The 27536-nt window shown below is 45.5% G+C and overlaps 6 protein-coding genes across 7 annotated transcripts; 1 reads left to right on the top strand and 5 right to left on the bottom strand.

Annotated features, from left to right (window-relative positions):
* Positions 1-609: 609 nt before the first annotated feature.
* LOC112891912 (bifunctional nitrilase/nitrile hydratase NIT4) lies at positions 610-4186 on the bottom strand. The gene is made up of 5 exons (XM_025958919.1): positions 3648-4186; positions 2622-2813; positions 1705-1998; positions 1240-1521; positions 610-1094 (listed from the first exon to the last, which is right to left on the bottom strand). Exons 1-5 carry the CDS (start codon positions 3790-3792, stop codon positions 922-924), a joined length of 1086 nt encoding a protein of 361 aa, XP_025814704.1. The 5' UTR covers positions 3793-4186; the 3' UTR covers positions 610-921.
* Positions 4187-4366: 180 nt separating this feature from the next.
* On the bottom strand, positions 4367-7100 carry LOC112891922 (bifunctional nitrilase/nitrile hydratase NIT4-like). Its single transcript, XM_025958931.1, has 5 exons — positions 6723-7100; positions 5899-6078; positions 5499-5792; positions 5079-5360; positions 4367-4892 (listed from the first exon to the last, which is right to left on the bottom strand). The coding sequence occupies exons 1-5, from the start codon at positions 6865-6867 to the stop codon at positions 4723-4725; spliced, it is 1071 nt and encodes a 356-aa protein (XP_025814716.1). The 5' UTR covers positions 6868-7100; the 3' UTR covers positions 4367-4722.
* A 675-nt stretch (positions 7101-7775) lies between these two features.
* Positions 7776-11527, bottom strand: LOC112891930 (proteasome subunit alpha type-2-like). The gene is made up of 11 exons (XM_025958943.1): positions 11327-11527; positions 11136-11212; positions 10482-10546; positions 10338-10384; positions 10091-10166; positions 9715-9782; positions 9148-9217; positions 8817-8902; positions 8519-8581; positions 8371-8436; positions 7776-8013 (listed from the first exon to the last, which is right to left on the bottom strand). The coding sequence occupies exons 1-11, from the start codon at positions 11365-11367 to the stop codon at positions 7965-7967; spliced, it is 708 nt and encodes a 235-aa protein (XP_025814728.1). The 5' UTR covers positions 11368-11527; the 3' UTR covers positions 7776-7964.
* Positions 11528-11668: 141 nt separating this feature from the next.
* On the top strand, positions 11669-14489 carry LOC112891939 (protein PEROXIN-4-like). The gene is made up of 6 exons (XM_025958953.1): positions 11669-11843; positions 12583-12643; positions 13015-13134; positions 13224-13352; positions 13463-13592; positions 14176-14489. The coding sequence occupies exons 2-6, from the start codon at positions 12638-12640 to the stop codon at positions 14262-14264; spliced, it is 474 nt and encodes a 157-aa protein (XP_025814738.1). The 5' UTR covers positions 11669-11843; positions 12583-12637; the 3' UTR covers positions 14265-14489.
* Positions 14490-14603: 114 nt separating this feature from the next.
* LOC112891902 (serine carboxypeptidase-like 34) lies at positions 14604-20293 on the bottom strand. The gene is made up of 8 exons (XM_025958908.1): positions 19990-20293; positions 16508-16615; positions 16300-16395; positions 16069-16161; positions 15554-15945; positions 15311-15447; positions 15000-15198; positions 14604-14897 (listed from the first exon to the last, which is right to left on the bottom strand). Exons 1-8 carry the CDS (start codon positions 20264-20266, stop codon positions 14745-14747), a joined length of 1455 nt encoding a protein of 484 aa, XP_025814693.1. The 5' UTR covers positions 20267-20293; the 3' UTR covers positions 14604-14744.
* Positions 20294-23985: 3692 nt separating this feature from the next.
* Positions 23986-27152, bottom strand: LOC112900188. Of its 2 annotated transcripts, XM_025969080.1 has the most exons (5): positions 26998-27152; positions 26507-26601; positions 25820-26086; positions 24599-25295; positions 23986-24402 (listed from the first exon to the last, which is right to left on the bottom strand). In XM_025969080.1, exons 1-5 carry the CDS (start codon positions 27025-27027, stop codon positions 24379-24381), a joined length of 1113 nt encoding a protein of 370 aa, XP_025824865.1. In that variant the 5' UTR covers positions 27028-27152; the 3' UTR covers positions 23986-24378. The 2 variants fall into 2 exon arrangements, with proteins under 2 accessions (XP_025824865.1, XP_025824787.1); XM_025969002.1 differs by having other exon boundaries at positions 23986-25295.
* Positions 27153-27536: the final 384 nt, after the last annotated feature.

The raw sequence follows: 27536 nt of genomic DNA, 5'->3' as shown, positions 1-27536 counted from the left end.
TGGAATGAATTTTTTTCTTTCTTTTGTAACTCAAGATGAAATATGTGTTGAAGTCAAATACTTTCATACAGAAATAGTAGTATAACTACTGCCCTGAGCTGGAGTAAAACGTTACGAGCCCCAAGCAGCTTGCGTTCAATACACATTAAATCAAATTCGTATTTGTCTGGAGCTTCCAAGGGATTGAGCAAACCTATAAGTTATGATGTTTAGAAATTTCAAATTCATACATACAAAAATACCTTTAGCTGAGACTGTTCATTTTGGCCCCGCCTGGAATTTACAGAGAGAGGGGTAGCAACTAGCAAGTGGGATACGGATGGAAGAAACAGAGCACAGGTGCTCATGCCCTTCTGTGCTTTAGCCGCCATGGCTGGACTAATGAGCTTTGATGTGGGCAGCGTTTCTGGCTACCACTTCCAAATTCATACATACAAAAATATTTGTCGCGAGCGCTCTGGTTCACGGGTTAACGGGCGCGAGGCCTGCGCCGACCACGATTGAACGGTTCATGTCGCTGGAATGCTGGATCAAACAGCTCGAGCAACGTTCCAGAGTTCAAGCAACCAAGCGCCAAAATCTTGCAACTCCACGATTGTCTCCCAGATGCTCGAGAAACGAATATTCGCTTTGGTAATATAAAAGGGCACGGGAAGATAAAAGAGAAGCAACTGCGAGGATGATTTTGTTGAGAGGGCACAGCTTGCCTAGATCCTTGAGACACTGTACATTCCTTCTGCAAGTCTTTACAAGAAGCATAAGCTCGTCCCCCTCCTCGCCCCGCCCCTTCTTGTACACTCATTAGAGAGGTAGAGTTCAAAAGTTACAACTCCCATCCAAGACAGACCCAGCCACCAGGAGACATGGACCATCTTCTCCTAGGCACAACAGATTCCGGTGCTCATCATCAATCCGTACTATTCAGTAGGACTTAGCGATGCTGTCATTCTTTGCAGCTGAAGTCTTCTCAGCGGCAGATGTGAAAGACACAGGGAGCTGCGGTTTGTCATTCACTACCAAGCTCAGGACCTCAGGCCGAGCATAGTGGCCCACAACATCGAAGTCGAACTTGGCTCGAACAATTTCTCCCAGGTCTGCAAATGGCAACAAAGAGTGTGGTAAGTTTTCAACAATCTGAACTGGTACAGAAAACAACTACAAGCCCTACAGCTGAACGGTGTATAAAATTATACAAAGCCATGTGCTGATGTGCAGAGACATGTGAGATTGCATTCTTACCAAGATCGGCTGTAATCAGCGCCTCTCCCTCGTAGTTGGGACCTGCCAAGACTTCTCCAGATGGAGAAATGATAACGCTGCCTCCAGGGCAAACAACAGTGTCTGCAGAGGGCTCTTCACCGAAACCAGCAAACTCGTACTCCGGTGGGGGAGGATAGTCCTTTCTGCGGCAGAATTGGTTTGCTGATAAGACAAAGCATCCCCCCTCCAAAGCAATATGTGTCATGGAGGCTTGCCAAACAGGCCTGGAATCAGCAGTGGGGGCACAATAGATCTCAATACCTGCATATAACATAAGAGAAATAACTCAAGTATATGTGGTACCGATGCTTCTTCAGCAAAAGCATATGTGATTTGTGCTGAAAGTATAGTTCCTTTTCATTCAAAGGTTTCCATCCAATCCAAGGAACTCAGGAAATAATTATTGTCTGTTGGAAATTTATCAGAACTAGACTCTCCTCTTACCTTTACCATAAAGCGCTGTTCTCAAAAGTGGCATTTTATTTTCCCAGCAAATGAGGGCCCCAATCTTTCCAAGTGGAGTGTCATAAACAGGAATTGTTGATCCATCTCCAAATCCCCATATAATTCTCTCTAATGCTGTAGGCATGAGCTTGCGGTGCTTACCCAGGTAACGGCCAAGCGGATCAAAGAAGAGCACCGAACAGTAAAGTGTATAACCTTCCCTTTCAATCACCCCCATCACCAAGAAAACCTTATATTTTGCAGCCATAGCAGCCAAGCGTGTCACCTCTGGACCTGCAGGTTCTTCTGTCAGTGAGTAGATATATACATCTGGTTGAAACAAACACGTCTATAGTAATGAAAAGAGCGAAAATTTATTGACTGTGAATCTGTGATAAACGGAAAATTAAACAGTGAAACTAATATATAGTGAAGCTGCTAACCCTAAAAAGGATCTTAAGTGACTGGAGAATAGGAAGCAGTGTCAGGAACGGACTAACAAGATCATAAGTTGTAACATGTAGATGAAGCAGCACTGCTAGGTATTAATGAAATGACCAACTTAAATGACTTTCCATATATTGGGGAAACCACAAGCACTATTGTTCATCAACTGAATCAGGAAAAGTGGAAGAAACTAATAATAATTAGCATTTTCTGGAAGGTCGTCGAAGTATAGGACAACCTTAATAGAAATATGCATGACCCTCCAGTGTGTTCGAGAAAAAAAATAGAGTATAGACAACCTATTCCTACCAACCTTATACAAATTGCCATACATCAAGCATGTAAAAAGTAATGATAAAATATGGAGAAGCTAACACCTAAGTGCCTTGAGAGCCAGTTCAACAATGTAAGACTTACAAACTAATAATAAACAACAGATATGTTCCATAGTATTTCCACAATCCACATACCAGGCACATCTATAGCAGCTGCGTGATACCTCTGGAATGCTTCCTTCCCCTTGTCTTTTGGATTAGCAATACTAACACTGATCCCAAAACCAAAAGTGGATCCTCGAGGGTAGCCTCCAATGAAAGCTTCCGGAAACACAACTAACTGTGAACCATACCCAGCAGCCTCTTCTATCAATCTTTCTGCTTTATCTGTAGTGAAAATAGTATTATTTACAACAAATCCATATGTATAAGTTCATTGAAATGCATTCATCTTACCAACAATACTACTACTTTACACATATCCAGGTAAAAGTAGAAAATCATCCAATCCTGTTCCTCTCACGGGCGGCATTGGTTGGATGTGATGGACAATGTGGAACTTGGAACTGGGCCAGAACACAGCATGATTGGCAAACCTTGAAAGTGTAACTGAAATACATTGTTTTGGTTTTCGAGACTTTTATTTGTCTTAGTAGGAAAACATTTGAATTCAGATCACCACCTGCGGTTTGTTTCAACAAGATTGGCAAATAATAAGCTTCACATAAAAACTCTATGTTCTGCTTGCTAGCTTAGCTAAACTTTAGTATGTGTTTGCTGCATAAAGATCCTCCAATGAAATGTGTCAAATAAAACGAATGACTTCGGACTTCCGTACTCATGAATCAAGGCAGCCTTAATGCTGACCATTTCTCATCAAGTTTCGCAACTAATGAGCTAGAAGAAGCAGAACTAATCTCCGCAAAGAGCTCCTACATCGCTCGGGCAAAGCTCTCTCCATCAAAGGAGTACAGATGCAGCCTCTTGTGAATCTGCTCCCCTTTTCGCTCACATCTATCAATCGCATAATCTCATTATGACGGCGCGCCATCACATCCCAGATTAGAGCTTGCGTGCGACAAAGGCAATAGGGCGAGCAGCTTGCAGACAGCAAATCAGGCACCCACTAATTTATTTACCGCATGCCCGCGCAACGGCCGCGCACGCACTCGTACTCACACTCTCACAGAAGAAGAGGGGGAAACGCAAGCGCGTGCGTACCGAGAGTGGCGGGGGTGTCGTAGAAGACGGTGGAGGCCTGCACGACGGTGGCGCGCACGGTGGTCGCGCTCGGGTCAGCGCCGCCGTTCATCTCCACCTCGTTGATCACCGGCCCGGCGCCCGAGCCCGAGGTCACCAGAGCCATCAGTGTGGGCGGAGAGGCTTGCTACTGCCACTTGCTCGGGGTCGACGCGGAGGTGGGGGGACGAGCTCGCGGGAGTATGGGGCCGTTGTGCCTTGTGCGCGTGCGTGGTTTCTCTTCGATTTTTTGGTTTGGTGATGAAGCGAGGCGAGGGGAAGGGAACACCGGAAGAGGAACGTTCTATCACGATGCTTCTAGGCTTTTCTGTTTTCTCCTCAGTTTCTCTTTACCTTTACCCTTTCCTTTGGCCTCCAGGTCACGTGAGATTCCAAGATGGTGGCGGCTACACATGCCTGTACCTGTATAGTCATCAGTCAGTAAAGAAGAGAGTAGAAAATCAGACTTGTAAGGACGCAACCAGTCAACGAACTAGTATTTTATTGGATGTCTTCAGGTGCATTTGCAACATTTCTAACATCTATATTGGCTGGTAAAGAAAAATGGTGAAGCAACCCGATCTCATGGCATGTTCTGGCCGTGGTTCTCAGGATGTTTTTTCTCTTTTTCTTTTTTTGCTGATGGGATTATTACATTTGTCCAGATGAAGAGAATGATGAAAATTAGACAAAGTGGTGACTGATAACGAAGTGATTGTCGTTTTCGAGTTTCGACCCACATGCCCTTGACAGCATCAGTATTCTTGGCCATATCGGTCGGACTGTGAGAATCAAACCCATCACAGTCCAAGTGGCCGGCCGATCAACTGTCAAGTGACAAGAAGACATCATTCCTCAAAATCGGCACAGAGAGGATGGGACTTCTTTCTCCAGATTTTCACGATTTTCTAGCCAGATCTTCTGTAGGATAAGGATAGGATCCATCGTAGCTGAACATAAAAGTTTATTATGAAATGTACAACAAAAGCCCACAATTATTGTGATGCAAAGGCCACTTGCAATCGTTGTATCAAGGGAGACTAAAGATATGTGGTCATTAGGTCTTCAAAACGTCATCACTCCTTCCAGCAAAAGTCTTCTCTGCATCGGAAGTGAAGGAGACAGCGGGTTTTGGATCTGTCTTCACCACCAAACTCAGCACCTCAGGTCGCGAGTAGTGGCCCACCACGTCGAAATCAAACTTGGCTCGAACGATCTCTCCAAGGTCTGGAACCATATCATGCAATTTCCAATGAGAATTCTATGTGCGCTAATGCATATATGGTACTATTATCTGGAATAAATAATGCAAGCATAAAAACCTACCATGTCCTAATGCATATATGATACAAATACAAACTGAAATATTCTGCCTGCAATCTATTTGAAATTTTGAATTTCTTGGTTTCTTACCCAGGTCAGCTGTAAGGAGGGCCTCGCCTTCATAGTTGGGACCTGCCAACACTGTTCCAGATGGTGAAATGATGACACTCCCCCCAGAACAAACAACAGATTCCGGTGATGGCTCTTCCTCTAGGCCACCAAATGTATACTCGGGAGGGGGAGGATAGTTCTTTCTGCAGGTGAACGGGACTGCTGACAGCACGAAGCATCCCCCTTCAAGGGCAATATGTGTCATAGAAGCCTGCCAACTTGTCCTGTCATCAACAGTGGGAGCACAATATATCTCAACACCTGCACAAACGAAGACTCGGTATGAAAGATAAAAATCAAGTACGTGTGACATTGTGCATTTCAGCATTTACACCTTATGTTTTCAAAGTATGCTAGCCTTTTGTTTCGGATACTGGGAAAAGCAAGAAATTGGGATACCTTTGGCATACATGGCCGTCCTGAGAAGTGGCATTCTGCTTTCCCAGCAAATGAGGGCACCAATTTTTCCAAGAGGAGTATCATAGACAGGTATTGTAGATCCATCTCCACACCCCCAAAACACTCGTTCCAGTGCGGTAGGCATGAGCTTGCGGTGCTTCCCTAGGTATTTTCCCAGTGGATCAAAGGTGAGCACTGTGTTGTATAGTGTATATCCTGCCCTTTCAACCACGCCTATCACCAAAAACACCTTATATTTTCCAGCTAATGCAGCTAACCGGGATACTTCCGGGCCTGCGTTCATCAAATATTCAAATATCTGTAAAGTGATCCGTAGAATTAACAGATGTATACATTCATGAAAAATAAACATCAATACATTAACATCATTTTAGAATACCAGGCACATCTATGGCTGCTGCATGATACTTCTGAAAGTCTTCCTTTCCCTTGGCAGTGCGATTGCCAACAACCAGTCCAAAGGTAGACCCATGAGGGTAGCCACCAATGAAGACTTCTGGAAATAAAACCAACCGTGAACCATATCCAGCTGCCTCCGCTATCAATTTCTCCGCTTTATCTGTAGCACAATGTGGTGAAGAAATTTACAAAATGCCACATTTCCACAGCTATCCGACTTAACAAAGCTGATAAAGGGACTATTGTAAAAAAATATGTGACTCTTGTACTGGGTAGGAACTGAAGTGGCACATGATAGTATGCCGAAAAAGATTTTATTTAAATGCCTGTGTTGCAACTGAAATACCTCATCCTCCAAGCAAGAAAACTGTCCACGCAACTCACCCACCACTATCTAAGAAAAAGTTGTATTCAACTTTTCCATCTAGTTCATTCACCCTGAGAAAACCCATTGCTCCATACATATGACTAAGATCAACATTACCGGAAATACACAGTGATGTCTACTTGAAGAGATGCATCATGTCAATCAACTGATACTGTATTGAAGAAATGAAATCTACCATATAATGACACTGTCACAATTGAGCTAAACGATTTCGTTATGAACATTTACGAGTATAAGCCATCAATCTACACAATTCAATATGCTAGTTTTGGCGAGAAAAGCAAGCAAGCACCACGTGCGCAGCACCAATCCAGAGCATACGCGCCCCACGGGCGAGACAATGAATCAAACACCATGTGCGCTACTCCAACAATTGCAGCAACAGAGTGGGGGAGAGGGAGCAAAACCGCACGCACCGAGAGTGGCAGGGGTGTCGTAGAACACGGACGACGCCTGCACGACGGTGACCCGCACGGTGGCGGCGCCATGGTCGCCGCCGGCGTTCATCTCCACATCCGCAATCACGGATTCGCCGCCCGAGCTCGCTGGAGCCAGGGCCATCGTCTCCAAGTACCGAGCGATCGGCGCGGTCGGGAGAAGAGGACCCCGGGGCCTGGGGGCGGGCTACTTGTCGTGCTTCTTGCGGAGGTAGTCGCGGACGAACTGGTCGCGAGCGAGCGTGCGCGCGCGCTGGGGCTCGATGTTGGCGTAGGAGAGGTGGATGCCGAACGCGAGGAGGCCCGCGCCGAGGGCGAAGAGGGAGGCCGTGGAGAGGAGCTGCCGTGGAGTGGACGGGGAGCACCACCCCATCCGTCGGGTTTGGTGGGCGGTTTATTAAGGGAGAACAGAGAGCGACGGCGGCAGCCGCAGGAAGACGAAGGCCGGAAAGAGATCGGTTGCTCTGTTCTCGCTCTGTCGCCCAATGTACAGTAGGCATTGGAGAAGGAGAGTGGTGAAGGAATAATGGGCAGTGACAATGCACGGGAGCATCTGACACATGATTTAATCTACCAATTCCCCTTGATCTCTCCAACCTAATATTAATTCCTCCCATGATTTTAATCTACTTATTTACCGACATGGTGAAAACGAATCATCGTGGTACCAGAACGTTCAGTAAAATGGCACCCAACTCCAAATTTAAATTTACATGATCCGTGCTAGTACTAAACTGTCAAGTTTCTAGGTACGAGTACTAAATTTGGGACACTTAAGGAGCCATATCACCGAGATTACTGGCGCCTCTGATTATGACTACTTATAAGCCCAAAGTGCAACTGTAGACATGGTCCATGGATATATAGCACGTATGCAACCACGAAATCCAGTCACCAGCAAATCAGCAATGCTACAGTGAGTTTCCAGCAACGATTCTCAAATACAAAAATACCGCAAGAAACAGGACCCCGCATCGATAGAGTACACAGGAAGCGTGCATCACATAAATAATCTGCAGGGAATAGGCCAAATACAACATGAACATCCAGCTGGTTATCTTTCTTGTCTACAATATGCATCCATGGGGTTCAAATGTAAGCATCACGTCACTGGAGCAAATCAGTTTACAGTAAGTGGCAAATAAAACCAAAAGAAAAGCTTCAGGCGGATTGCTCATAAGTGATGCCTTCATTGTTTGACACAGTAAATCATGACGAAGTTTACTCCACCTCTTCCAAGAAATCCTTGATCTCTGATGGGCTTAGAACTCTGCATTTGGTATGGAAAGTATTAGTTCTCAGTAAACATTCGATTGTAGCAAGGAATCTATAATATCATTAAATAGCTTTAGTGTTGCAACAGTAAAAGCAGAGTAAACACAAGCATACCGAATTACACAACAGCTCACAAAGATCTATGGTTATACACTAACTGAAAGACCAAGCAAATAGTAAATTTTAGCTATCACTTAAAAATTTTAAGGTGTTCCATATTAACAATAGGAATTGAACAATAAAAGATCATAATCTTCACAAGTTAGGGAGGGATGCCAGATTTAATCATTCGACGAGGGAGAAGAACAATGAATCACATAAGAGTGGCTGTAAAAGAGTCTGTACAACATACTTGAATTCACGGTCAGCTCGAATAATTCCAATTTCAATATTGTTGGAGGAAATTTGCCCCTCATAACTGCAAGTTCAGATCCAGATTCAGAACCAGTTAGTAACTATGGATGTTTCATAAGTAAGCAATTACAAGTGGGATGCCATACCCTTCTTTCAGAGTCAAAATAGCAGTGTGGATGGCATCATCAAGCTCCATATCTTCTGTGTATCTACAGTGAAAACATAAATAAAGGTTACACATCTACAAGTGAAATCATAAATCTCTGGGGCGAAAAGCTGAAATGTTGTGACATATGTGCTGCTTTTATTAATCAATGCAGGTATATAAAAATCTGAAATTTATTCAAAAATGGATGGAAGGAAATTATCACCAGTTCTGAGCCATAACAGTGTCTAGTACAAGTGCTCAACATTAGTGGTACACTACATTCAAACTATGTGTACCTCTTTTCAAGAAACGTCTTTGCATTGGAAACATTTTTTCCCATAGCTGATGCTTTCCAAGAGAAATATGATCCTGAGGGGTCAACCTAAAGAAATAGCCAACAATGTCAAGCAACCTGCTGCATTTTATAAAGTACGCCCTAATACCATATGAAGGAGAAATATTAGCCCAAATTTTTTACTTTATAAGTACTAAATACTGGTTATCTCTTATGACTTAATAGATGGAAACATGTATGCATTTGTATTATTGACATTGAGATATGTATCATCATGTTAAATGAATATAAAATGATAGTAATAGAAATAGCAGGATTCTATCTTAGCATACCTGATACAGCTGCGGGCCATTGTCATCATACCCAGCGATCAACAGCGATACTCCAAATGGTCTTACACCACTGAAACAAACAAGGTTTATAAGAAAAATACAATAATATACACCTATCTTTTGGAGTAAGAGAGTTCTTCAGGCTTCCATTTATTAATCACCATAAACACCAAACAATAGAGGCTTAAGTGTGTTTCTAACTGATGGTGTATCTCAGTAACCTTAAACTTTGGTCAAGCCATTTAGAAGGTGTGAAGATGGCCACTAAATGCATAGATTCCATAATTATGTATGATGCTGGCTGACTAAATTGGTTACTGAAGAATATTTAACCACTCACTTAATAAATCTTAAAAGTAACAAGCAGCTAAAACAATACAATCATCAATGTCATAATGCTAAATACATATCATGTGTTAATAGTTCGGATATTAAAATTCAAAATGCAACTTATATTAAGTAGGCACACAGAGGTTCTATAACAGCAGCTTAAACATTTATGACTAAATTAGCTAGCACATGCCATCTCATACGAACCAACATAAGTTACCAAGTCTAGTAACATACCCTGATTGCGTGAACTCCTGCATAACAGCAGCAGTCTCTCGTACAAGCTGAGTAACAGGTATATGTTCCTGCATTTGACAACGAGAAAGAATAAGCAAAACCAAATTACTTGGCTGGTGATCAGAAGAGGAAACATTTTTCCAGTTACACATTTATTTAAAATGATGTCTTTATCAGATGAGATATTACCATCATTAAAAAGCACCAAGCAGTACAAAAAATATAACATGAATTTAGTACCTAATGTACCAAAAATCAGTCCCTCCCTACTCCCTAGATATAATTGTGGTACTCTTCCCTTTCCAAGGTCCAAAGAAACTCCGTTATAGAAATAATTTCCAGGGTACTAAACTAACGGTTTGCCAAAAAAGTATACCTTGTACAACCGGTAATATTGCTGTGCCTGCTTTCGGCTTTTTCTCACCAGAACACGGAAATCTGGACCCATACCACTGAAAATAATGAAGGTGAAGTGCATGAGAGATGGACTTGGCAATTGAAAAGATGCAGCGAAGGTCTATAACTTCAACGACCATGATAAACTTCCAACATGATCGCAATGTATTCCAATTCCAAAATATTAAAATAAAATGAATACGACATCAACCAAGAAAGCATAGTACCTGTAGACAACTCCAATATTTGGTGTCAGTGCCTGAATCTTTTGCACCTGGAATTTTCCATACAGGTATTTGTTTAACAATTCTGAGAAGAATAAATCGACAGAATGCACAGAAGACAAAAAAAAAGGAATTAGCTACACTTACAGATGTTTCATCCACTAAGATAGAAGGCAATTTCTTCTCAGTGGCGATGACTACACCATTGGCAGCTGCAAAAATTGACATATTTCAGAATCATCAAAGAGGGAAAAGGGAAAGTAACTTCATAATTCACATTAGATTAGGAAAATAATATCAATGTCCTATATTGGCGCAATAATCTCCGACTAGCAGAAACAATTAGTCAGTGATTTTTTTTTGGTGCACCTCTCGCCTTGGAACTTATGAACCAAGCCATGCCCCAAGCAGGCATCCACACAAATCGAGGACAGCTGCTAATGTAAGGGTGTCCAGGAGATTTAAAAAAAGTTAAAAAAAACCACAATTATATGCACAGTTGCTATTACATCTGAAGTATCTCTGTGGTGCCAACGAGAAAGGATGAAAGCCCTAATCAACGCACAGGAATCAACAAGGATCTCAAAACACACGGAGGTAACCCTAAATCGTACTCTTTAGCCCACAGGTCCAGTAAGTCTAAACCCTCCGCAATGCAGTAATGTTCGATAAAACCTCACACTGCCGTTTCAATCCGGAAGTTAGATCAGGAAGTTCTCCGCTACCACATCAATCCTCGTAACGTGAAATTAGAAAAGGTAGAAAGCACAAGGGCGGGGAGGGGATTGGTGCGGATCGAACCTTTGATCCCGAGCGAGGTCTGGCCGGATCCGACCGCCGTAAGCGCGTGCTCGATCTGCACCAGCTTTCCTGACGGGCTGCAGCGAAATTAACCGAGAAAACCCACACCAAATCAGTAAAAGTGCCTTAAATCTCCCCGATCTCGAAAGAGGGGACAGCAAGCGAGAGATGTAGCGAGGAGGGGCACGAACCTGAAGGTGGTGAGGGAGAAGGAGTACTGGCTGTCACCCATGGCCGGCTAGCACCCAGTTCTCGGCTCCTCTGGATTGGGTTCGCGTCGGCGATTCGCGGCAAGATTTTGCTGCGCACAGGGGAGCGAGGCGGCTGCGGAAAAGAAGGAAGAGAACGACGAAACGGGGTGGGAGCCTGTGAGGTCGAATCGCAGGAGGAGAGAGAGTGGAGTGTTTCGCAAGAAGAAGGCTTTGGGCTGGAGTCCAATTTGGATTTGGGCCTTTATGTATTGGCCGGTTATCCGAGTTTGTTGCGGCAAAAAAGGGAGTTTATAACTGGGCCGGTCCGGGCCCACCGCGCACCTTTCTCTTTCCTTCCCCCCAACGCCGGTCACCGGCCGCGGCAACCCCGCCAGGCCGCCACCGTCGCGGCAGTGCTCCTCCCAAGTCCCAACTCTCCGCACCAACCTCGTTCGACAGGTGACTTCCCCACGCCGAAATTTACCTCCCGGCGCCATAAGCCCCAACCATCGATTTGGTACGCCTCTTTTTTTTTCGAACAGCCCCTATCTTTTCTTTGATATGAGTAGGGTTGAGGTTGTGAGAGGATTTAGGGGCGTCTTGGGAAGCAGTTGCTCGTGTCGTTGGATTATGGGATTATTGCTAATTGACGTTCCTGATTGATTCCGGGTTCTCAATTTGTTGCGCTCGGGCTCGCGTCCTGATTTCGGCGCTGCCCACTGGGCGATGGTCTGTCTGATGAGCGCGGCAGGCAAATGCCTCAGATCGGTGGTACCGGTATTTAACGTTAAAGACAAAAGTTGGAATGAATGATTCAGGTTCTTGATTTGCCGTAGTTGGATGCTTGACAATGACATGCATGTCCTTAGTTTTAAGTTGTGGTTCATGTACTCACGTGTTAGATCTTAGATACGGGAGTTCTGAATTGCAGTTATAGGAACCATTTGATGTTACCTTCACTAGAGTATAATATCAGAAGAAAAGACTATGTATGATCCATAAACCTCATATATTGTTTGTCTATGTAGTCAGACGTCCAGTTTTTTATACCAGTATTTTTCCCTCTGATGAGAATTTGTGGCTGAGTGGCTTAGTTCATGATTTTTGTGGATTTTTCCTGTATCTGGTTCCAGGATATTTAATCTCCCTTTGGTATTACTTTTTTTCCGTGCACAGCTCAATATCATTCATTTTCACAATCACGGTTAATTAAGCCATTCTAACTTCATCTTATTTCTGATTTTGCTCGCATTCAGTGACGTCTTCTCTATATCAGCTCGGCAGTCATCACTCATCAGTGGATAAAACAGTATGCAGGTGAGTTCACAATCGTTTCATAATTGCATAGCTGTGCAATGTGTCAGTCATTTCATAAAAATAGAATAATCTCTTTCCTTATGTTACTTGATGCATGATGTATGCCCCATTTGAAGATTTTATAGGTAGTGCTCTCCTTTTTCCATTCCTTCTAGTTTATTGTGTATTGGTTCATAAGTATAAAATTATCTGAGGAATGAAATCTATCTGCTAACTAATATAGTGCTATAGTCAACCAGGAATATTCAAAAGTGTACATCAATATACTTCACCATGCCCTCAGAATATTTTGTGGTTCCAATATCTTCAATGAATAGCTATCCGATTCTTAACATGAAATTCATCTTTTCTAAAATATGTTCTATCTCTAGACATCTAGAGCAAGGCTTTTCAAGGAGTATAAGGAGGTACAGCGAGAGAAGTCAGCTGACCCTGATATCCAATTAATTTGTGATGATTCAAACATATTCAAGTGGACTGCTCTTGTCAAGGTAACTTTTTATTGCAGAAACTGGCAAGATCAGTCTTTTAATAAATTATTGCTGTTGCCTCTTCTGATTGTCTATCTTTATGTGATTAGGGCCCTTCTGAAACACCTTATGAAGGTGGTGTTTTTCAACTTGCATTTGCAATTCCAGAGCAGTATCCTCTGCTGCCTCCACAAGTTCGATTTTTGACCAAAATTTTCCACCCAAATGTGCATTTCAAGGTTATATAAGAATGTGATGTCATTTTGTTACCATTTTTAAATCTTAAGCAACAAAATGAAGGGGAAATTTCTGTTTTATTACATTTGTTTCCCCTCATTTTTGTTTTTAGACTGGTGAAATTTGCCTGGATATTTTGAAGAATGCATGGAGCCCTGCATGGACCCTTCAGTCTGTTTGCAGAGCAATAATCGCTCTGATGGCTCATCCTGAACCAGACAGCCCACTTAACTGTGATTCAGGTACCTCTTTTTTCCTACTCATGACTTTGTATGTACCATGTTCACTCTACATCAAACTATGCAACATGAAAAGCTACCACTTTCTACTATTTACAACATGGAACAGTTGCATAACAACTTTATAATTGTTGTAACTTCTAGATCTAATTACTCTACACTGCTATGATATTGTCCTACCAAAATAAGTGGTCTTCATTGCTCAATCAATCGATATGCTCTTATCTTTATGGGTTAGTTTGGGGTTTCTTATCCCTAAACGGGATGATGTCGCCTTTGACCTCACTAGTTGTTTACATTTATGTAGATATTTACTCTATTTTAATATGATATTATCAGTGGGCTCTTTGCTAGCATGAAGTAGGATCCTCTAAATGTGCATTTTATTGTCAGTCATATAACTAGGTTCTTTATTGTGAAATGAAACATGGACAAACTGAAAGAATGGACATAACTACCTATGAATCTACTATTTGAACACCGGGGAACAAAACATGTACCTCCTGCATTTTGCAAGATCCCTTTCTGATTAATTATGTACTTGAGCCTGTCTCTAATTTCTGGCTATCTTTTTGCCGAACAATAGGCAATCTCCTAAGATCAGGTGATGTCCGAGGCTATCAATCAATGGCCCGCATGTATACGAGGCTGGCGGCCATGCCAAAGAAAAATTAGCTGCACAAGTGCTAAGTAAATACGTCCCAAGCCAAGAGAGTGGGCCGGTTCATGCATCAGCACAAGTTGTCAGGCCCTCGTGCTGTCTGTGTTTTAACTTGTGCTTTGTGATTCAGAGTGAAAAGGGAGAAAACCCGTGTTTCCAATGCATAGTGTGTGATGTAATAAGTCCTGGACTTTGGCAGTTGCCACCGCTAATCTACCGCTCCACTACTGTTTCGATCAGTTTGTGCTGCACACCCTCCAAATGTCTCTTGTTCCATATGATGTGAGCACCACTAATCTATTTGCGAAGTATCAATTTTCATGGACGCACGAAGAGGCATTCAAGACTTGCGATTGTGAGTAATGAGATCAGCACTGTGACTTTTTATTCCTGATTTTTTTCCCAATCGAATTACACTTGCATCTTTGGGAGAAATGAAAACGGAAAAACTTTAGATCAGCCGGCGTTGCCGGGCGACGGCCAACGGGCGGCCACTAGGGGAACGCCGTCGGGGGCATCTTGGTGCCGGCCAGGAAATTGCTGAAGAGCGTCAGCGCCTGGCGCGGCGCGTGCATAGGCACCTCGTGCCCGGCGCCGCGGATCGTCACGAACGTCAGGCCCTCGTACACGATCGTCCATCCGCCGACCTGAAGTTCCGGCCGAGGAAACAAGGCGTCAGCTATGCTCAACGACGATCTCTGTTTCTGAATTTCTGATCAAACATTGCATCGGTTCGTCAGGTCAGTTACCTGCAGGTGGTCGTACCACGGCGTCCACTCCTGGACGGTCTTGAGCCCGAGCTTGTTGAGGGTGAGCCTCGTCGCCGTCACGGGGATCCTCCCGTCGGTGTCGCCGCTGAAGACCCAGACCCTGAGGCCGCCGGCGATGAGCTTGCGGATGATGGGGAGGGTGGAGAAGGCAGCGTCGTTCCAGGTGCTGATCACGTCGCTGCACAACACATTCGGGGCGCTTTCGGTCAGTGCTCTGAAACCTGAAGAAATGTGGCAGCATTTCTTGCTGCTCGATCAGTTGTACATGTGAGCAGCGAGCCACGCAGCACCTGCAGTGCGTCCAGTTGTAGCCGATCTTGGTCACGTTCGCGTGCAGCGCCGCCTGGACGTCGGGCCGGTTGAAGTAGGCCTCCGCGTACTCCGCCGTGCAGGGGTCGTAGCCCGCCGGCTTCATGATCCACCCGCGCTGCAACATCGATGCGCAACCTTGAGATCGAGATCACAACGATGTCCAACCCCGCGCGATGAACTCAACAGATGATCCTGGGGGCACGGCACGCGCGTCGTCTTACGTATTTGGAGAAGATCCTCGGGGCGGCGCCGTGGACGGCGACCTTTCGGTGGCCGTCGCGCGCCGCCGACGAGCCGGATCCATCGGTGCAGACGGGGGTGTAGAGGCTGTACATATCGATGAGGTGGTACACGGCGAAGTACTCCTGGAGCGCCGCGCTGCAGGCGTCCGTGACGTTGACCATGCTGAAATTGCAGCGGGCCTTGACGTCGGCGTACACCCGGTCGGAGATGACGGCGTGGTCCCAGGCGTAGTCGATCATGCCCGTCTGGTCCGTCTCGTCGTCCATGAGCGCGTTCCCGACCATGAGGCCCTTGAAGTTGATGTAGCTCTCCTTGGGGCCCGCCCTGTTGCCGTCGAAGATCTTCTCCGACAGCTGCGGGACGTAGTGTCCTGCAGGCAGGCAGTAGAGAAACGGAGCAACTCGTGTCACGATCTTTCATTTTTCTCGGTTGCGTGCTCTGACTGAGCTGCGAAAATGGCGCTCCGATCCGATCTCCATCGGTGAAAACTCACCGGCGTAGCTCTCGCCGGCGATGTAGAAGTCGTGCGACTTGTACTGCGGGAACCTCTTGAACCAGTTGAGCAGGAACACGTAAGCGTCGTCAGCTGCATCCGGAATTGACAGACGACAGTCAGTAACTATAACAGAGATCATTGTGGCGACATTGTTTGTCTTCCGAAAACAGCAAAATTATTAATCTTATTAGCTATAACAGAGATCATTGTGGCGACAGATGGATTTACCAGTGATCTTGTCGCCAAGCTTCTGCAGGTCGGAGCTCGTATTCGTGTAGGAGAACCCGACGCCCACCGGGGACTCCAGGAACATCAGGTTGGCCTCTGCATTTGGTTAAAAGTTTTCAGCAAACTGAAACAAAAGCACCAACATACTACTACAGTATTACTACTACTACAGTTGAAACTCCTGGTCCTAAATCCTAGCAGCGCATGCCTGTGTTCCAGGAGTAGTTGTTCCATTTGAGCTCCGGCTTGCCCTTCTGCACCAAGAAAGGCCCCAGCTCCTCCGCCTCGCCGTACCCGATCGACGAGCACCCAGGCCCTGCAGCAGCAGCAGCAGCAGCAATGTTCAGTAATCAGTACCAAGAATTTCACACGAGCTGGCATGCAATTTTATCTCCCTTTTCCTCGGAGAAGAATATATGTTTCCTGATTACCAAGGCGAAAGCATGCATCCAGAAAAAACCGTGAGATGAAGAAAACTGAAGCACACCTAGCTGGCCGGCTCATGATTGCCGGAGTGGGAACGGAGCCCCGCCGCCTCCGCGACGAGGACATGAGCCGAGCCCAACCCAATCATAGGCCCGTGGACCAGTCAGCTAGCTAGAGAATGGAGCTGAAAGCAGACAAGCAGTGCAGCAGCGACGCTGCCGTGCCCTGCCAAGGATCGGACAAAATCGTTCGCGCGGTTTCAACGCGACGGAAACCTACACAGGGCTACGGACCGGTAGGATCCTTCGCCCATGCATGTGACCCATCACTGGATGACCGGCGACTGAACTGAAGCCGATGGGCACAACACAACCGGCACAAGTGAGAGAGCGAACAGTAGTGGAGCACTGGAGCGCGCGGTCGGGCCGCCGTGGCCGCCACCACCACCGCACCGCAGGCATGCATGCTCTGCTTGGCCTTGGGAGCGCAGCGAGCGCACCACCCACCATCCGTTCAGATCTTCTTCCCCACCTTGTTCGATCCAGTGGGCGCAGACGAGCACGCCGCGCACTGCAGCAGCGGCTGGTCCCCGGCCGTGCGCGTCTGGCGCCGGCGCGCGCGCGTACGAAAGCGCCACGCCAACCAGCTTCCCCCTTGCCGTTCGCGCGCATGCGCTCGGCCCAGTGCCGGGCTCGGTCGTGGGTGCCTGGCTCTGGCTGATGATGGATGGGTACGCACACTACCGTGCAGCGGCGCCCGCGGTTGCGTATGTACAAGCAGAAAGGGACGAGCAGCTTCCCGTGTATCCCAGCACTGGTTGTTTTCTTTTCCTTGGCAGCAAGAATAATCGCTTTGTTTCGAGCTCAGCTTGTGCGTGCCTAGAGCTATCCAGCTCGATCGGGCCGGGCCAAGTGCGCTAGCTGAAAGACCGAAAGAGAAGGGCACGTCTCGGCCCGTCCGTTCACGAACGCGCGCGTGCACCGGATCGGAGAAAGGGAATAAGGAATCGGTGGATGGGTACGTGCCCGACCAGCGACCGACAGAGAAACGGCTTGGCGGCTTGCGGTGGGCGAGAGGCGTATACTGTACATGATACATGTATGCACGTCGGTGCTAGCTAGCTAGCTGAACCAACAGCTACGTGGGGCATTTTCTATAGTGCGGGTGCCCGGGTTTGGCCACCCCATTGGCTTGTTTTCTACCTCCACAGAACCGGAAGGAAAATTGCCACCTCACCTGTCCTAACCGCCTACCTGCAGCTGCAGGACTGATTGGGCTCTGATTGGTAGCAATCGCAGTGTTGTTCTGTCCTAACTGACTGATTGGACACTTCCACGAAGACGTACTGAAACAATGATCTATAATCTGACTGATCATCGGCATCGTATGGTTTGTTCTAAGCTCTAAATTATATATGCTCCTTTGTTCCACGCGAGTTAACTAACTTAAGAAGCAGTTTCCTTGAACAGCCCTGCTGGCTAGGAACCATATGATTTCAACCTAATAAAAAGAACCTGGAGTATCTTATGGGTTGTTAGACTGCATTGTAGCATCTAGCAGCATGGCCATTGTTTCCAGTTTGCAAGTAACGTAGTAGCTCAATCACCATCCTCCTCTCACACGTCTAGACACGCACGTTTCCAACTAAACTATTACCCAGGGGGTCCGAATGAAGAAGCAGATCAGCCGGCGCAAGTAAACGGGAAAATTATGCTGCTATGCTACCTGCTAGTTAGCCCCCCTCTGACCCTTTGCTTGGGATGCTGGGCAACGCCTGGCGCGGGGACATCCCGACGAAACGAGGACGCGCAGCGTGAATTAGGCCACAAGGCTGCTTGCCCGTCGCTGCTCGGAAGAAGAAACTGCTGACTGCCGTGAGCTGATCTTGCCCACTACCAGGGCACCAAGCAAAGCACTCGGTGGTGGAAGGCAGCGAGCTGATGAGTGATGAGCTTCAGCCATCAGCATCGCCGTGTATAGGAGCTACAGGGCTACAGCTACACTCAGTGTGTACTGTGTAGTGCAGCTAGCTAGGGCGTCGTGTGGGTCCCACCGGCAATGTGTAGTACAGCTATTCCCTGCTCCTGAGTTCTGACCAGCGGCTCCGCGGCTCAGTCAGCAATTGGAACATTGGCAACGCGCTGACAGCGTGGTCCTGCGTCGTCTTGCGCCTCGCCATGTATAGCACTGGTCAATTTCGTATTGGGAAGAAGATGCATGGGCCTGAGTGGAAAATTTTATCACCTTTATTTTATCTCCACTTTTTAATGAAGAAATGGCTTAGTAATAAGGTTAGGCTTCAACTTGATGGAATGTCTAGATATGGAGTGCAAAAGTCTCATAGGACGGAGCTTTGCGTGAATTTCAAAAGAAGAACTTCAACTCTGCAGGATTTTTTTAAAAAAATATCGCTTTCCATTGTTTTCATGTTGGAATTGGCTACGGTACAAGGGTAAAAAAATTCATAACCTTCGTCACCGGTAAAGTGAAAGGTGTGTTAAACTAAACGGAGTAGGAAATAGTGACGGTTACACCGTCAACCTCCAACAGCAATCGTCAAACTAATGGTCAGCGCAATTACTTGATGCGATAGCTCCTCACTAGTCACTTCCCTCTAAATGTCGCCTGATCGGTTGGCCAAAGTGCGCGGTACTGCAACCAGGACTAGCTTCAGGTGGTAACGTATCAGTGCGTCTGGTGCTTTTTTTACAATCCAATTTAATCCTTATATATTTTTAGCTCAAAATTATATAAGCCTATACCCTGATTATTAGATTGAGTATACTGAAACCAGCGTCAGCACCTAGCTAGCTGCTAGCTCTAGTACTTGCAGGCCTCCACGATTCGCAACCACACACCACGTCAATACGTCATGCATATGCATCTCGACCTCCCTCTACTCTTAGCCTAACCACTCGGCGTCTTCTTAATCAATGGCAACTTCGAAAGGAGAATTAATGAACGTCACGACTAATTACTGTATTGCTGTTCAGAGACTACCAGCTCGCTGTACGTCGTCATCCTACCTCTATCTCTCAGTTCCTAGCCGCATTCATGTTGCGGACTTGCAACCATGGCCGCCGAGCACAGGAAAAAAAACATGGAGTAGAAGCGCCGCAGCAACGGCGGGCAGCGGGAATCAAATCATCAATGGCGAATCCAGTACGAGCGGGCGGCAGCGGAGTAAATGGTTCGGGCGGTAGGCGCAGGACGCCGAACGGAGCGAGGTCGGGAGTGGGAGGGTGTGGCGGGGTGTGTACGTACCGCCGTTGAGCCAGAGCACGAGCGGCTTCTTGTCGGGCGCCGCGGTGGCCTCGAAGAACCAGTAGAAGAGCGCGCGGCCGTGGGTCTCGTTCACGGTCACGTACCCGGCGTACTGCGCGAACCCCACGGGCGGCTGCCCCGGGAGCCCCGCCACGCGGTCCGCCGCCTGCTGCGCCGCGGCCACGGCGTCCACCTGCGCCGCCGCGGAGACGGCGGAGCAGGCGGCGAGCGAGAGGGCGAGCGCGAGCAGCAGCAGGGAGCGGGGGGCGGGCGCCATCGTCGTGACCGGGAACGCGCGGTGCGAGCCGCTGCCTCGCCCTGGTGCCGCTCCTCAGTCCTCCCCGCTCGGCGTTCGCTGCTGGTGCGTCGTCACATCGGCCCCGGGTAGGCTGTATATATACAGGCGCCGCGGACCGGGAGGGGACGAGGCCTCGAGCAGAACCTTGTGCAGCTCTGGCTGCTCCGGCTGTGGTCGCGTCATCATCGACTCAACGTGCCAGTAAATCAGGGAGCTCCCCCGGCATGTGGGCCGGCCGTGCATTGCAGCATTGGTGAATTTGTTGCAGTGAGTAGAGTTTTTTATTTGGTTAATCTGAATATAAATGATACGCAAGCTTATACCCGTTGGAGAATACTCACTCCGTGCTGAAATATAAGGCATTGAAGGGTTCAAAATTTGTACCTAAATAAAAAGCATCTTAGGATGTTTTGGAAAGTAATTATTCACCGTCGGCCATAAAATCAGCAAAATGACAACCAAACAAGGCATTAAATAGATGGATGTACATATATCATTTCCTCATCTCCTTAATCTTTCGTGAAAATGTTAGGATGCTCTACGTTGAGATTGTATCCGAATTATGGCTCACAAGAGAGGAAGGAAAAAAATTCTTAAGATCACCTTATTTTATGACATGAATCGTGGGTATAAAAATGATAAGGTGCGATATTTAATGCACCAGATTCATTTCTGTATGAAACCTTTCTTTTCATATTGGCAAAGATCATAGTGTAGTATTGTTGGTGTCAATAATATACACATGTATGAAGAGCTAAAACAAGTAATATTTCGATAATTTGAGTAGCGCTATATCATTAATAGCAAACACTATAAAATCAAGCAGATAGTTTTTTGAACTCGGGTCATATATAGTTAACCACATTTTGGACTACGCGGAGTAGAATACTTGAATGCGCAAGCACTTTTAGTGGAATCGGCACTTTTTTCCCACCACAAGTAACTTCGCAGTTGTTTTACAGAGTGCCATCATGGCATTCAGGTATCCCGTGACTGGATGGCTTGTTTTACAGAGTAACATAATGACATTCAGATATCCCGTGCCTGGTTGGCAACTTGATCGACGAGGTAGCTTCAGGAGCATAAGAAAGAGGCAACATGGGAGAAGGTTTTGTACGTGGAACTAGCAATGTGGCTGACGGGTAAAGTCCAAAGAACAGCGTCTATGCGAAGACAGGCTCACATTCAGGTCCACAGGTTAACCCGCCGGCTGGAGCGAGCAATGCCCGGTAACTTGTCTGGTGCTCAGTCCTGTTCCTGGTTAGCCCGATCGTTCTGAACTAACACAATAGCAGCTGCATTTAGTCCAGCTGCCGTTTGGCAGCTCGTAAAATATGGGCTAAACTGAGACTGTGTAGCCTTGAAAAAGAAATATTAAGTACTGTTTCTTTAACAACTTCCCAGATAGTGTACTTCCAAATTCCTAGTGTATCATTGTATCGGCCGGCACATGGCTGTTCTTATCAAGATGAATGCGTGAGATCACTGCAGCAGCACCAGACATATGCAATTTACATAGTGAAATCGACGACTGAGAAGCATAGGAATAGGACCCAGCTGCCCCTGCTCTATGGATTAGTAAATTTCTACTAAGCAGGAAAGATCAAATTAGTCACCATCAGAAACAGGTACGACCATCACCGTCATCTTTTCTAAATGAAGGCCATCGCAGGAATTGCCGCTGTGCGAACCAAAGAAAGCAGTTGTCCTCCTGCAAGATAGAGATAACGCTTGGTTCCTATCGTTGTAACCATTATGAATGCCTAAAAATTGCCAGTTTGTCTTTGGGACCTCGTTGCTGGTGATGTATTGGCCCAAGGGTAATACATCGGTTCCATCTTTGAAAATTGCCATTGAAAGAAGTACCATCTTTGAAAGGCCAAGATAGACCCGAGAATTTGTCAATAACAGAGAGCTACTCCTACATCGGTGCATGGGTCAGAAACCAAATTCCCATCAGGTCTTCAGAATGAATTTATTCTGTATCGCATTAAACAACGAAGTACTAGAATTTTTACTTCTAGCACTATTGCACTAAAACATCGAATTCTAGAAATTAGTACCAGATAAAAAAAAACATTAAGGGCAGGTACCTCTCTCGCATCATGGTCAACAAATTCTCCTAATATCATGCAGATGTAAAAATGTTCTAAAAGTAACTTCATTAACCAAGACAAAGGTACACAGGTTTTGTTGGTTTTGGCAGATTATAATTGTTGGCAGATTATAATCGAATCTTCACATTACAGCAATATATATTAGAGTTGTGTGACAACTGACAATTTTTCATTCATTAGCACTAGATATGTATAGCAGTAGCGGGCTGTCAGGCTGTGTAATTGTGGTAGTAACTAAACTTCTCTAAATGATGTTGATCTAAGTGAATGCTTAAAATTCTGCAAGTACCGACATTATAGATTTGATTGAATATATTCTTTAACTTCAAATCACTAAGACTGGATTCGAAGTGAATATCCCATTTTACATGTAACCATCCTGCCACTAAATATTGATGGAATGACAGTTTTACTCAAATGAATATTAAGTTATGACCAAGAAAACATGCTGTACCAAGTCCAGTCAGCATGGCGTGTGTTTGCATTGCCAGATTAATTTTCAGCCCTCAATGAATGTAAAATAAATTTATTTGCAGATTTTGGGGGTTTGACCTCATGACCAGATACAAATTCATAAAACCAAAAACTATCAAGAAAACACCAGTCACCTACGCCCTATTGTGTCACACAGTTATTTCACCAATAATTTATGCCAACATGTCGTGGTAGGCTGGCACTGGCAGCAAGCTTTGCTCGTTTTCAAAATGATTTTGGTGCTTTGTCCCATTACCATGAGTTGGCAACCTATCTCGATTAGGGAACAACCCAGTTATGATACATTTCATATGCTTTGCATCAATCGAGCACTCGGCAGGCAGGGACTGTCGGCAGGATTCTACCAATCTGAACCAAGTGATGCCTGATGAATGCATAATTGCAGGCCCAAGAGATTAAGGGAAGGAAGTGAATATTAACTAAAGAGGTCATAGAATACAGGAGTTAACTAACCTGACAAACCATATGACGAAGCAAAATCACCGTCCAGACAGCAAAATCTCAAGGCTTCCCGGTGCAGCCATTTGACTGAGATATATTTCTTGTGGTGTTACCAAAGAATGCACTCTTTCGGTGCTACTGGCTAAATCGCCATGATAACACCAGGAAATGCATATCTCAAGGCAGAGCAAACATACCACATACAGCATAGTTCAGAAATAGATGGAATATAGTCAACAGCCCTGCATAATTTTCAGTGAAGCGGGGATTGCAAGGAAGAACAGGTCATGCGGCAAGAGGAAGGCTACTATGCTACACAAGCATATTCAATTCAGGATGGCTCAAAACGAAGCAACCCTACAGTAGAATTCTGTTTGACAATCAGGTCAAAGAGGAAATGGAAACGATAAGCTGTTGTTGCTAGCTTTAAATTATTTGGATGTAGGAAACTGACAAGAATCAGTAAAAGGGACGAAATATCCCGGTTTCATTTTTTTCCCATTGCAAAGATATGCCCGTGCTGCAAGCACAAACTTCTGAAACAATATTAGTTGGATTTCCCATCTAGACTCCGCGAACCTAGTTTAGAACTTTAGATGGCAAATCGGAACCAAACTGGAAAGCATAAGTTAGAAAGACAAGAAGTGGCAAATTTCAAAGTAAACTTTAATATCAGGCAATAGATTCATAAATTATTTATCTCCCTTAAATCAATCAGGGGGATAGGGAACACATAAAAGGAGTAACAACAATGTAACCAGTATTCTTTATGTGCTACAAAGTACCCGCGAGTAGAGTTTACTGGAGGCACTCTACTTTTTTTTCATGATGATAAATGCCACGCCAAAACTATCATTGTGGATTCATAACATCTCCCTTAAATCACTGGGATAGGGAACACATAAAAGGAGTAAAAACAATGTAACCAGTATTCTTTATGCGCTACAAACAACCCATGAGTAGAGTTTCCAGGAGGCAGTCTACTTTTTTCATGATGATAAATGCCAGGCCAAACAATAGGAACCGGGAACTGCCATCTCATTTCAGGAGCTTATCAGTGCCCTGTTGCAATTTCCAGAAAAAACAGAAGTGTTAGCAAACAATTGCATAGCCAGAGTGGTACAGAAGTGCTGAACTAGCTCCATCTCCTCTTGTCCTCTTCTTCATCAACAGGGCTATACCATTCTGGTCGCCGCTTTGAGTTACTGTAACGGTAGTTAAGGAAGAGCTCTTCATCACGAATGGACCTTGTACTCACCAATACTAGCGTCTTTAGAACTAGAGAATCACCAGCCTGATTATCAGAACTTCCAGACTTGAAATAGAAGGAGCCAAACCTCTTCATCTTAATGGGCTCTTCACCACCAAACGTAATGTTAGGGATGTATACTCTCATGTTCTTCTCTGACAAAGGAAAATCATATGGGCAGATCATGACATTAGGACTAGAACCTTTTGGTGGATGATTGGCAAAATGACCAAAAGCAAGGGGATTTCTTCGTTCAAGCACTTCACCAAAATTTTCCCTCATATTTTTCTCTAGAGGCTTGCTAAGCATTCTCCACACTCGATCAGAGTTGTTCTCTGAGCCTTTAGGTGGCACAGCATTGTGGTCCACCAAATATGAACCATCCCATAATTCTCTTGTTTCACCACCCAAAGACCATGGTTTTGCATCAATTATTGTTCCATCATATCTTGTGATCAGATAGTTGTTGCATGCATCAATTCTTGGGTATCCAGGTATATATCGATAATAAGCAGGTGAATATATAACACCAGGATAGATGGCAAGGACAGCACCAACATTTGCTTCTCCAGATAAGAACAGACCTTGGCCTGCATCTTTGTGAGGAATTCCAGATGGTCTAATGTCAAGGGTGTACCCAAAATGATCCCTGAATTTATTTGACAGTTCTGCTCGAGTTATAGGCCGTGTAGCAGGGATAGCTGCACTGCAGAGCAAATAGATGAGCACTTAGCTTCCTATAATTCATCAAACAGAAACGAGCGCAAATAGTAAACACATGTAACATCTCAAGGGTTTATCATTGCTTCCTGCAACATGTTTATGCAATGATGCATATGACAGCATCAGCAACAGAACAATTCACACTGATGTAACCTTAGTCTGGAATTTAAACAAACTGTGCCAGTATGACAGTAACTAGAGATGCAACATTATGGTACGTAAAGTTGAGGCATGGTTATCTCAAAAACACAAAATGGGAGTTAAAAAGGAATGCTGTATCCATCCCCCATTGGTCCATACAGAGGTAACTCAACTGTGGTTACCATACTTTAAGAATCTTCATTAGTTCGGTTGCAGAAAAATGTATAGAGTGAAACCTCAGTGGTGCACATTACGCAACAGGATCATCCACAAGCAAGTGATTAACATGCTAAGTAGCCTATTTTAGGATGATATACCTACTGAAAGGAATGCACCAATGTAATGTGCTTAGTCAGAACGAACTACCTTTGCTTGTTTGCAGATGCAGCTCCGCCAACAGCAAAACTCAATCCACTACGCCGAGAATAGCTATGTGTTTCTGAAGGATCTTTTGACGGATCATTTGTTACATCAGGATGAAGAATGCCATCCATTGCTCGGCACATATGAGTAAGTTGATAATGGACATTTTCCTGCACTTGATTCTGCTGTTCGGCAACAGATGCTTTGCCAGCCAAATCAATAATCTCCTCTGCATCCTTCTCTTCAGCATTCTCTCCCAAACGATAATAGCTAGGTGCACAGTAAAAGAAACTTAAGAAAGCAGTAAAATTCACAGATGGTTTTGAAAGAGAACTTAGTATAATGAAATATCAATAACATAGAGATGGCAACACATGGCTTAATCCCTGAAGTTACTGTTAGCAGAAGAGTTGACAAGGTGTGGCTCATTAATCACAGAGATTCACAAGGATGCCTTATGACCTATAAAGAACAAGAATCCAATAACCACCTTAACAGGCTCAAATTGGTGGTGAAAGCTTGAAATGATGCAAAAGCAAACCCAATTACAATTGCAAATTTATGTTCTCCATTGATCAGGGAACAAAGGTACTTATTGCATACACAGAAATTTCATGATGCCCTTCTTGGGAAGAAAAAAACACGGTGAAAAAAAAGGAATGCAGAGCCTTTCTCGGGATGTTAGCAAACCTCGTATAGAGAAACAGACGGTTCACATCAGCTTCAAATTGAAGATGTCTTGGATCACGAGCAAACATGGGGTTCTTAGCAAGTGTTTTGACCGCCTGTAAATTTAACAATAGAATCAATTAAAATGACGATACAGATTTACAGCGATTAAGAAATCTTCGTGGTGTTCAGTAGGTTACTGTTCTGCCCATTTCAGTTAGAACTACATAAATTAGGAAGAAATCAAGTTGCCATCTGAACGAGGACGCGGGAAGCTTTGAAGCTAGGAGCAGCGGTTAGAAGGATGGGGAACACTGAAGCAAAGCCCCGAATCGTGCCGTGCACTTCCATGCTCATATTCTATCGGTCCAAAGCGCGCAATACGGGTCAGAATTTCCCTCGTGCCACGGAAATCCGTGATGGGTTTTATCGCCAGCGACCGGGACGAATCAGACAGATCGAGATCCCGCGATGGTTGCGACATGTGAAGGGACACAGACAGGGACGCACACCTCCTGGAACTTGTTGAAGAGGAAAGCCATTCTGGCCTGGCGCGGCAGAGAGTGGCAGCCGGCGGCCCCTTGCTGGCTCCGCGGGAGCTAGGAGAGCGAGCGACGCCGGCCGGCACGCTCGAGCTGGGGTGAAGACGGGAGAAGGGGTTCGGAAATGAGGCGGCGGCGGCGACCGGCGTCGTGAGGGAAGTAGGGGTTTTAGCCGGCAGTTTGGGCCGGATCGGATTGTTCGGTTTCCTGGGCCATACAATGCGGCCCATAACGGTAGTACTCGGCAACGCTGGGCCTCTTTTGCGGTTTGCCACTTTGCCAGCCTACAAAAACTACACAATCTGCATCGCTGCTGAACATCATCATCGATCAGCACGATAAGCAGCCGTGAGTGAAAACACAAATGGGGGAGAAGCTTGGCATGATCTTTTACGCTTTCTACTACCAGGCGCCACGTCAACGGTTTATGCATCGTTGAACACCAGAACTGGCGGAGGGGGAGGGTCAGCCCGAGCCCCAACAGATGCGGCGGTAATAATTCTTGGTAT

Source organism: Panicum hallii, chromosome 1 (genome assembly GCF_002211085.1).
Source record: "Panicum hallii strain FIL2 chromosome 1, PHallii_v3.1, whole genome shotgun sequence".
Taxonomy (NCBI): Eukaryota; Viridiplantae; Streptophyta; class Magnoliopsida; order Poales; family Poaceae; genus Panicum; species Panicum hallii.
Note: the sequence above shows the minus strand (reverse complement) of the source record. Positions and strands in the feature narration are given on the sequence as shown.